The 11,144-nt window shown below is 35.9% G+C and overlaps 1 protein-coding gene across 1 annotated transcript; it reads right to left on the bottom strand.

The window, feature by feature from the left end:
• Positions 1–5,455: 5,455 nt before the first annotated feature.
• LOC146140071 (dolichyl-diphosphooligosaccharide--protein glycosyltransferase 48 kDa subunit-like) lies at positions 5,456–10,904 on the bottom strand. Its single transcript, XM_083393015.1, has 9 exons — positions 10,736–10,904; positions 10,342–10,452; positions 9,723–9,859; positions 8,931–9,076; positions 8,479–8,620; positions 7,837–7,937; positions 7,554–7,701; positions 6,959–7,195; positions 5,456–6,389 (listed from the first exon to the last, which is right to left on the bottom strand). The coding sequence occupies exons 1-9, from the start codon at positions 10,869–10,871 to the stop codon at positions 6,234–6,236; spliced, it is 1,314 nt and encodes a 437-aa protein (XP_083249141.1). The 5' UTR covers positions 10,872–10,904; the 3' UTR covers positions 5,456–6,233.
• Positions 10,905–11,144: the final 240 nt, after the last annotated feature.

Below are 11,144 nucleotides of genomic sequence, written 5' to 3'. Positions count from 1 at the left end.
ACCCCGGTTGAGAACCACTGCCCTAGGATATAGATTTAATTTCATACGCAGTCGGGAATGACGTTAGTCTGCATTAGTGGGTGATGCAATTGCACATAGCGCTTAATTAAACATTAAACTGGGTTTTTTTAAACACGCAGCCTTCGACTAAATTTACATGCAACTTTGACCAATGCCAACTCTCTACTCCACACCTTTTCTATTTGACTAATAAATTCCAGTTGTAACCGGATGGCGGTACACCTGTACGACTTGGAACTTAACTTTACATCCTATCGTTTGATATGTGATATAGTAAAAAGCAAATGTATAGTGGAAAGAATAAATTAAATAATACGCTATAATGCCGAAAAACTTTGTGTGGCTAGAGCTGTCATAATATTTGTATTATAAAAAACAAATATATATTTAAACGTTAAACACTTAAAAGAATAATCCAATAGTTAAGGATTTTGACATGCAAATCAAACACTACTAATGTTTTTTATAGCACGTAACAAGCGATTATACCTGTAATCTCGGGAGAATATAGCGTAAATACTGCACTTAAAAATATATAACTTAGACAAGTTGAACCAGCTTATGTCGGACTCATGGTAGGTTTTCAGTTGTTAAAAAAAGTGCAGAAAACTATTCAAATAAAACGGCGGCCAAAAACTTGCGATATAAAAAATAATTTACCTGTTTTGCTCAGTTGATTTCAACGCAACAATTTCGCTTTTAAAGTGAATCGTAGTTTACAGGCATGGTAGACGGGACTCTTAAACACGAAAGAAATCCTTCTTAGCCTAGTGATAAAGGAAATACTGTTCTGGTTAAGGCTTATGTATTTTTAATGCCACTGTAGGATCGTAGGTGCTTTACGTTACTTGATTACGCCAGGTGATCCCAGCCGACATAAAGCGCTTATAGAGGCCTTTCATTATAATAGGCTAATCAGGTGAAAATCCAAAAGTTTCGTTATATCAGAAAAAAAATGCAATAAGAATATCAAAGCCCATACAGGAGTAGGTATCATTTTGAACGTTTCGAATAACTCTTTATTCATTTTCAACATCAACAGATTACGTCTTACTACAACCTCCAACCATTATGCTCCAAAGAAAAAAAATGCGTATTTAGTTAATGTATATTTTCCAGTTCTGGGGTCGGTCGAAATAGTTTATAACGGTTATCGCTTGGTCCAAACTAAGAATAATTACCCAAGTGTCGGACATCCCTGCTTTCACGCTAAGGTGTTGATACAAAGGAGAAATCGTTCTTTCAATATTAACTTTGCATAACAGCTTAACTGTTGAACTTAAATGGTAATGGCACATAACCAGGGGAGAATTTCACAACTGTGAACACATTTCGTCGACAATAATTAAATTCAAAATCGACGGTAATTTACGATATAACGGAAAGGCAAAGAGAGAGCGCTGCAGACGCGACAACCAATGTTTGATCAAGAAATGTCAAACTCGTAACCGGACAGGTCGTCGTCAGGAACTGCGAAAATGGATTTTTCACGGTCACGAGGCGCACAAGGTTCGGCTCAACATACAAGTTAAGTAATTAACTCTATCATAGAGGAACTGTCTAAAATTAAACTGTGTGTCGATAAAAGCACCCGGTCGCTTTGCCCCATTCGAGTTGATGCACCTGAACATTTATTAACCTTAATTTTGCTGCAGAACAAACACTTTCAACGAAGAGCTGATTTGGGGCATTTGTCGCAATAGACTTTTGCTGGATATTACATCAGCTTTAAAATAACGTTACGCCGTAATTACTCTGATCTTTATGTCGCCACTATATAGTTCTTAACGTGATGGCCCAATATCACCGCAACAGAACTCATACAACATTGTACGTTGCCTTTATACAAAAGCTATGCCAGCCTCTCGAACTTACACCTAATAAAGTCGGCGTTATTAATGCCACGCAATATATAGCCTAACGGAAACCATTTTCCTGGCGCAGCCTAGACGGGCATTACCGCCGCACACAAAATCAAATATATATGAACAAACATTGAGCAGGCACAGTCTCGGGCCCCGTGTATTAAGTTGACGCCCTCCGAATTATATGGAAAAGTTACTTCATTTTGTCGTGTTATACGTCTTGTCGTTCTTGGGTTTGGATTGGCGCAGTAGGCGGGCAAATACCGTGACGCAAATACGCAGTTGGTCACCGCTTTCGTCATTTCGCAAATATCGATTTTTCTTTCGCGTCAGAATGTGCTGACCAACAGATTTTAAAAGCTTTCAAAAGTTTGCCAATGTGTTGAGACGTGACTTGCACACCTGACCTGAAAACATTAAAAAAGTTGAGTAATTATTCGCAAATTTAGGTTTGAGAACGTACATGGTGATTAGTAGGCTACTGATTACACTTGAATAACGACCTAAATTTTCGAGAGGCTTACAATAAATATTGCGCTGGTTCTTAATATTTTTCTAGCGCACCCCTTTAGTGTTTGTCGATAATATATTAGCAAGACAACACGAAAACACTGAATCATGGAATTCGCAACCTGTTTTATTTCGTGGCACCTCTAAGCGCTTTTCAAAACGCAACCCCTCTCTAAGGAAATAAACTCCTGTAATTATGTTTATACAAATAGAGAATAAACTTTTTAAGGTTAGAAGCTTTTAGCTATTGTATTGGTACCAATAAAGAACATAAAGCAAACACGGCGCCTTATAACGAAACAGTAAGGAACTGTAGGCTACACATAAGTTTTGCCCTGTGTGCGAAAATACGCGCATTGTTTAGAATTTAGATTCTGTGACAATGCTCATAACTTGCATAAGTATGCAGATTCACTTGCGATGTTTGCAAAAAAATTTAACCTTTTTTATTGGTTTTAATTTACTTTTTTGAAATAGAAACAATGCTCTGTTATATCTGTTTTGAAACATATGTTGAAAGATTGGAAAGGTGTCGACGAAACCCTAAAATATTGCATATGATATACTAATCCTTGTCTAGGTGTTTCAGATTTTAACCCTACTACCTCTGGAAATCACAAGTAAAAATATATTTATAGTGGCATTTCCCCGGCATATCGGTTTTGCCAGTCAACCAATTAAAGAGATTACGTGACGTATTGCCCCAAGAAAGATTAGCCTATAGGCTCAATATATAATTTGGGTTAACCATCAAAAAGGTGTATTTCAAGGGGACCGTTTTGACCACCACACTGCCTTTTCCCATTGATCCACCCCTGATTTAAGCGTATTTTATATAAAATAAGGTTAATATATAGTCAATCGAAAAGACACGTACAAAAAAACGTGAAGGATGGCTCTTAATCTAATAAAATATTTTACAAGATAGTTAAAATATCTTTTGTATACCATTAAGACAAACACAGACGACAAACGATTTACATATTAGAAATACAGATTCCTCACATAAAAAGAAATTTCCACCTTGCACCTTCTAAATTTCCCCTTAGTGGGTAAACCTCCCCAGTTGAGAACTTGTGTACTAAACGATGCTTAATCGCGCAAAGCGCGATAAAAAATGCGTTTTATTTCATTTAAATTGGCTAAAATTTCATTTAGGAAACATGACGCATCTGGCATACGAAAAATGCGCATTGCTCGTGCCTGATACATTGTATCTTATCAAGGTGGGTTTTTTCACCCTTTATTAAGTAAATCATATTATAAGGGAATCATATTTGCAGCTGTCAAGCTGCAGAGAAACTTCGTAAAATTTTGCGCGATCTTAGTTTTTTATGTAAAGCATAGAATAGCATAAAAACAGAAATGACACCAAGCGTATAGCATCGAACCATTAAAATCACTATGCAAAAGTTAAATACTGTTAAAGCCTACCCGTGCCCCCCAAAAATAATCCCGCGCTCCGTGTTAAGAACTACTGATGTTCAGAATTTAGGTACATTGCAAGAGGTGTGCATTGTATAGCAGTTACATTGTAAGATTTAGCTATAGCTTAAATTAAATGCATAAAACAACTGCGATAAAAAAGAACAACATTTTTAGTTTAAAATTGTTTTAGGTGACCGCAAACTTAATTACATATAACATGGTAGTTCATTTCGTGAATTCGATAAAGATTTTTATCTATATTCAGAAAAAACCCACACTAAATAACTTGATATAGTTAGTGTATCCAGTCGGGGTGTATTAAACTTACTGCATGCGAATCTTTTTACTTTATCTATTATTTTCGTGCAAGTAGAACCATTTGAATTGGTAAAAATGACCTAGGTCTAAATGTGATTGCGAATGGTTTCAATAAATGCTTAAAAACTGAACGTTTTAACAACAAATTCAGATGAAATACGAGACCTTTTTTAGTTTTGGTTTGGCCCGCGACGACTTGCTCCAGTCTAATTACGCCTAGAGCGAAACAAATGGGTTTATTTATTTTAAATTCGAATAACACCAATTACAAGGAAACGTGAAGTAGTCCTATAAGCTATAATTCGCTTAAGAGATAAAAAAAGAGATTCGAAAATTGCTCGAAATAACGGAATTTATAGTCGGGTTTTGATTTCACGAGTCACAACGGATAACATTTAAGTTTTTTTTAAATCTTAGCCGCACTAACTTCTAAAAATCATCATAATGACTGTACGATTGCACGACTATCATGCAGCAACGCCTTACAACTACATAATAGAATTGAAACAATGAAAATGATTGCAAACAACAGATTTGAGCAAGTATTAAGCACTTTTAAAACTTATTGGTCAATTATAAATGGCTTGTCTAGGAGGTTTGTGTGCAACGCAGCTTTATCAAACATCACTTTACTCAACAACGGAAATATAAAACGCTATCCAGCTAATTCTACATAAACTGCTTCGTCCAACTGTTTTAAGTCTTTTGAAAACCAAATCCTTGATACAATTTTTTGGTCCTTTAAAAAAAACAGTTAGTCAATTTAAAATAAATAAACAAAACATGCATTAGACTTTTTTGATTAGCCTTCACCTTCTCTAGGCGAACATTAGCGAAATCGCGGAAGACTCCAAAATTCATTTTCGTCAAACTTTACTCATGAATGCACTAAATTCGCGCTTTGCGATACACAATGTTTTGCAACATGGCTCTTGTATCACGAAAAACACCTCCCCAACTTTAGCCGTAAAAGAAAAGGGTACTGTATGCTTTAATTTATTTGGCCTGATTTTTACGTGCTTTTTTGACCATGAGCAAATGGTAAGCTGCACTTACCCAAATGCTTTGAAGCACTACTATATTTTGTTCGAAAAGCACGTTTTTTACTGCTCTGTTGGCAGGCGTCAATATCAGTGCGATATTTTGACACACATTAGCATGGCTCTGAAATACACGATTTGTGGGACTCCGACAGCCTGGTGATATAGGTAAGATTATTTTGCAACAGCAGCCATTTAAAGATTATATTAAACAACTGCGCATGGCCAACAAACCTAAAAGGGTTCGAACACATATCTTCACAAGTAAATAAATATCATAAAGCCCGGTGTTTTTATTTGGGTTCACAGGTTTGAAACACGCCAAAAAGGGGTTTGCTTCCCGAGAAAGTCAGTTAATTTGCAAAAAAGTGCACCATTTTTAGGAGAAATAAATGCTTCGTCATTTTATTACCAACACGAAAAGTCGCGGTACCGCTCATTTTATATCAAGCAACAACGCCACTTTGCGCGTAGATTTTTTTCGTGTCCGAACGAATAATTTACTGACGTGATGAAGAACTTTCTAGAACAAAATATTTAAAATGCGCTTCTTTTGACAAAGTAGAAAAATTAAATAAATTTATACGCGGCAACGTAAACGTCAGTTCACAAGATCGGAATTGGTTAGACGGTTTTAGAAGTTACTGGTATGACGCTGTTCGATTCGGTTTCACGATTGCACGTTAACAGACACCAAAATTTGCTCAAAACGTGAAAAAAACGAAACGTCGACACTGGAAGGCAAACAACTAGTTGTTTGAACTTCCGATTTGAAATGTTCCGGCAAAAATAGAAAGGAAAAATAGTTTGGCCTTTTTAAGCCGGTTAAATTACTTCACCAGAAATAAACGGTACACTATTTTCTTTCCCTAGAATAAATTGAGGAAAGTTAAAGAGGTCAAGCGTGGAAGCAGACAACCATCGACGACAAGTAGGCTGAATTTTTCGGGGGATACTAAAAATTTAAACGATCGGCTCCTAAATTTCAGAGGCGGCGGTGCTGAAAAAAGTCTCGTCGCGGTGAAAAAAAAACTCCACGGTCGAACGCAATTTACTCCGCCTTCGCCTTTCCGCCGCTTTTGTGATAGAGGAAGAAAATGGAGAAGACAAAGACGCCGAACATCATGCTGAACGCGCTGGCGTAGTAGGGGTAGGCCGACGTGATAAAGCGCTCGTACTGGGTGTGCTGCAAGGGACGCACCGATACCTGGCGACACAAATAATTCGAGGTTAATATTTACTCAATTTTATAGTAAAGGGCATTTGCGGTATATGCCCCATGTATTCCAATTTCAAAGTTGCAGCCATTTGGTATTGTTTTTTTACAAAATTCTCAAATCAATTGTAACTCATAAGGTATGAAGTTTGCAGACTAGGCTAAATAGAACGGTTGTCTAGTAAAAGTAATGTTGAGTAGTTAAAATCGTAGTTAGACAGTTAAAGGCGTCAATTTAGGTATTGGTGGCATCCCCAAACTAACAGCAAATCTTGCAGCAGCAGTAGGTATCGTCATTATGATGATTGTAGGCGTGGTTGCATCTGAATTTTGTGTTACTCAGATCATAACGGGGTAGAATTACTTAAAAATTAACAAAGGATATGTTAACCTGCCAAGAGGAGTCAATGTGTTCTACAACTACGATTAGCAATTTTACAAAATAATTTATTTCTTGCTTAAATTTTGGACAACTGACAAAAACAGCCACTCATATAACAGTTAAAACACCAACGTAGCCGCGCCATCTCGTGGTCATTTTACACGTCGAGCAGCCTCACCTGAGTGGCGCTCTTGAGAAAGGTGTATCCGAGGCGAGTGTAGTCAATCTTAAACTGGAAAACGCCGTAGACATCAGGAAGAGTGAAATCAACGTAGAACGCGCCAGTTTTGGTGCTAAGCTTGAGCGGGGTGCGAACAAATGGGTCGATTCTGACAAATTCCATTTGGACGTCTTTCCCCTTGTACGGAGCCCACTTTCCGTTTTCCTGTCGCTCTTCGATAACGGCGCTATAGTGCTGCAATGCAATGAACAGCTCTTAGATCAAAATTGCACAAAACCAACAACTGATGGCCCAGTCTAGCATGAAAATAAATTTTGTGCATGCGAAAGTGCTTGGCAACGTTTCCTGATTAGCAGTCACAGCTTGACAAAAAATAGGGTTTGAATACATTGAATGAGCATTACACGAAAATGAATAAATTTAAAGTATTTTTGTGTCTATAACAAGAGTGTTTCATTTATACTGCGAGTAAAAATAAACAAAACTTAAAACACAGACTAGGGTAAATTAGCCATGGGGCAAGTAACATGCAAAGGAAATACTCATTAAAAAATACCATATTTATTTTATTTCAGCAAAATAGTACACTCACCACTTTATCAGTGATGGTATATGCCTCTGGTGGTGAAGTCTCTCCCACTTTATGATGGACTACCTTGCCCACCCTAAGTACACCGACCTCTTGGAAAGCCCACTTTGTAATAGCTGTGACAAATTCCTGGTTGCCAGATTTGGGGAACCTGTTTTAATGTAAAAAAGGTGTGAAGAAATTGCACTAGTCAATACAATGTTTACTCCTTCAATGAACAGTTAGTAATTTTAGAAAATGCAAAAAACATGTTTCAATGTTTAATATGTCGAACTTAAGCTCTTACGCCTTTGATCCAGCACCGCTTTTCTTTACTCCAGAGGTAAGGTATTCGTCACTAAAAAGTTGTACTGAGCCACTGAAAATAATCCGAGCATTGTTCCGTGCCTACAAAACAACTACAGATTAAACAGTATTATAAGAAAATATACTATTTTTAAGAAAACTTGCCACATCAGAGGGAATTGGGTAACAACTTTAAGCAATATACAGATATACAGCCAGACCTTGGTAATGCAGGCAACTTCATTTTAACACAAAAAATTGATGATTAGGGGAGTATCTATTTTATCATCAAGCGAAAATTAAAACAAACTGGCAAATGTACCACCGTGTTCACCAGATTTAAATCAACAATACTGTTCAATTAGTTAAAGAGTAAAACTGAAACGTTAATATGATTGGAAAACCCCTGACAACCAACTATTGCATCCCAGACAGCAGTGATTTACTTTCCGTTTAATCTTATTCTACATGTTTTATTGATTACAATTGATAATAATTATTGTTGCTGTTGATTTTGCAAATTTGTGAAAAAGTTTAATGTCAGAGAGCATACTAAATTCTGCCCCCTTGCCATTTTGTCCCGAATTACCAAGTCTATATCTGTAAATTAAGAAGTAACACAAAGCTATTGTTGTATTCTCACCTGCAGTCCTGCAACAAGCACTGTACTGCTACCAACACCAAGTGGATATTGTTCAACTTTGTCATCAGGAAAATAAGAGTAGCAAGTTGGTGAGCCTTTCATTAAGGGGAGTACAAGAGGATTTTCTTGCTCAAGGACCATTCTGCACAAAGGATTCGACCTTTTATTATTTTAACATTTGTAATTTTTGGCAGACATTGCCGGATTTTTCTATTGCAAACCAACCTCCCAATTAAACATAATTAAACGCTGTAGTCAAGCTAAAAAATCAGTTGAATATCCAATTGGTGTCCAAAGTACAAATATAAGACATAGTTTGGTATCATTTACCCCAAAAAAGGCTACTTACATGGATTGCCGAAACGTTCAATGACAAATATAATTACAAAAGCCCCCTTTTTCAATATTGTTACACTAAGGAGAAGCGAAAAAGATATCATTTATGAACTAACCCTACACCCTTGAAAAGGACTGGTGATTTCGGCTGACCAACAATGTTGTCGGATTTCAGAAGGTTTGCCGGTTCAATAACAAGTTTTGTGTGGGAGCCACGATCGCTAACGTCAAAGTTGTGGTGGTCAATTACAGCAGTCTTTTCCTACAGAGTGGAAAACAGCGTTATTCGAGTGACACACATTGAATTTTACTTTATTTTTTTTACATTACACTGCACATGATTTGATAAAACAATGGTTTGAAAACAGCAATGTTTCATGCTAAAGATTAACAGATTGGTGTTACCTTTTCTCTGTTTTTATATAGCCGTTGATAAAACTAACGAGGGACATATTTATGTTCTGGGTATGTCAATTCAAAAATCCAAGATATTGCATGCCATTAAGTTTATGATAAATATTAACCAAAAAAAAGTAAGCAGTATATGCAAAATTTTGGTCACAATTCACAAATGGTAAAGGCCGATAAAGTACATTACCAATCGTATTAAACTACTGTTTTCAGGAAGCTTAGGCAGACTAACCAAATCATTTGATTAATAGTAAAATTACAAGAAAGGCAGACTAGAAAAACGATTAGCCTGCGGTGAGGTTCAAACTCGTTAGTCGTTACCTCCAGTCATAATGTGACAATCGCTCTACCAACCAACTTACACAGGCTAAGAGGGTAGCGAGTCAGGAAACAATAACACCATTGCTCGTTGCATCTGGTTAGAACAACTTCATATTGAAGAGGACAACTACTGTTTTGAGATTACAACTATCTAAACATGTTGCCAAAAAACGCACCTCGTCAAACTCAATTCCACATTCTGAGCCAAGTTCTCTGATGGGATCCCCAATGCTTGAATCAGCAGCAACAAGAAGATTGCCACCACCATCAATGAATTCAGTAATGGTGGACACTTTGACACTGCCTCCGAAATCTGAAAAATATTTATGCCTAATTTAGATATATAAAATACACTTGTATATAAAATTTTAGAATTAGCTTCATTTACTATTTATACACTGTCTAGTATGATGACCTAATGCACATGACCGGGGTCCACGGAGGTGCAACCAATGACAAGAGTTGGCAATTACATAGCTTTTTATTCTACTCTAGCTGCACGATTCACTGTTTATGATGTTGTGTGCACTGGGAGTTAACCGCTACTATACCTAACAATATTAACACAGTGAAGTGGCCCTTTCAAGAGTTTAAAAAGTTCAGTAAGGTCAGGTGTATTTATGGCCTGCTATGTCAGATGTATACAAGAAATATGTAGAAGACTTGGGCAGCCACCGGTCAGCACTTTAAGAAACAGGCACCTTAGTTTATTTTTTCATCCTTGAATTTACAATTGTATAAAATAAGATATAATAAATAAAGTAATTATGCATTTGTGTACTAAGATAAAAGTACCTTCAACAGATGGAGAGAATATTACCAAGTTGTCATAGACATGAACTCCATATTTGATCAGTTCGAGGCTTGGATCATCAGCTGACTTAAATGTTAAGTCATATCCACGATCTTAATACAAAGGCAAAATTATTGCAACTAAAAAGAAAAGCAAAGCATTTAAAAAAATAAGTAAAGTACTTTTTTTTTTAAATGTAAAAAAAAAGTATTTTACTTTTGATAAGTGACCTACAAATAGAAGTAGAGCCTCTCTTTTAATAAGACAGTTTTAAATTTCAAAAACTATAGATGTTAAATTTACTTAATAATTTAAGAGTAGTAAATTATTTTTATTATATTTAATATGCAAACGTAGTCTTTGTTCTTAAACTAATGTTGTGCAATCAAATATAACCTGACAATAGCTTGAAAAAAATAGAATGGGTTGTTTTGATGTCGGAGTTGTCATAAAGCACTAAAGTCTTCTTCCCTCCTTTTGCATAGGATACATAAATGTTGAGACATAAGAATAAGATTATTGAAATCCTCATTTTATCTAGTCCAGGTTAAAAATTTAACTGTGAAAACCTAAAATAAAAAGCATGACTATTAAGTAACCAAAAAATCACAAAAAGATAGGAAATTTGTATATAAAGAACTGATTGTACTGTTCAGAAAAAAAACTAAATAGATAAAGTTTTGTAAATATATTTTTAAAGATTTTCTCACTCTTGTTAAAAATATATGGGGAATGGATTACTATAAATTTGAAATCTCACTCAAAGAAATGCTTGGGAAAATATTGTGTAATGGTATATAGTTAA

Source organism: Ascidiella aspersa, chromosome 6 (assembly GCF_963924565.1).
Source record: "Ascidiella aspersa chromosome 6, kaAscAspe10.2, whole genome shotgun sequence".
Classification (NCBI taxonomy): domain Eukaryota; kingdom Metazoa; phylum Chordata; class Ascidiacea; order Phlebobranchia; family Ascidiidae; genus Ascidiella; species Ascidiella aspersa.
The sequence above is the reverse complement of the archived record's forward strand: the minus strand, read 5'-3'. Positions and strand labels throughout refer to the sequence as shown.

Excerpts from the sequence above, each read along its gene's own strand:
- LOC146140071 (XM_083393015.1), bottom strand. The coding sequence starts at position 10,871 with ATGAGGATTTCAATAATCTTATTCTTATGTCTCAACATTTATGTATCC. Across the intron at positions 10,453-10,735 it reads TTTTTTCAAGCTATTGTCAG|ATCGTGGATATGACTTAACA; the intron begins GTTATATTTGAT and ends CTTTGTATTAAG. Across the intron at positions 7,938-8,478 it reads TGCTTGTTGCAGGACTGCAG|GCACGGAACAATGCTCGGAT; the intron begins GTGAGAATACAA and ends GTTGTTTTGTAG.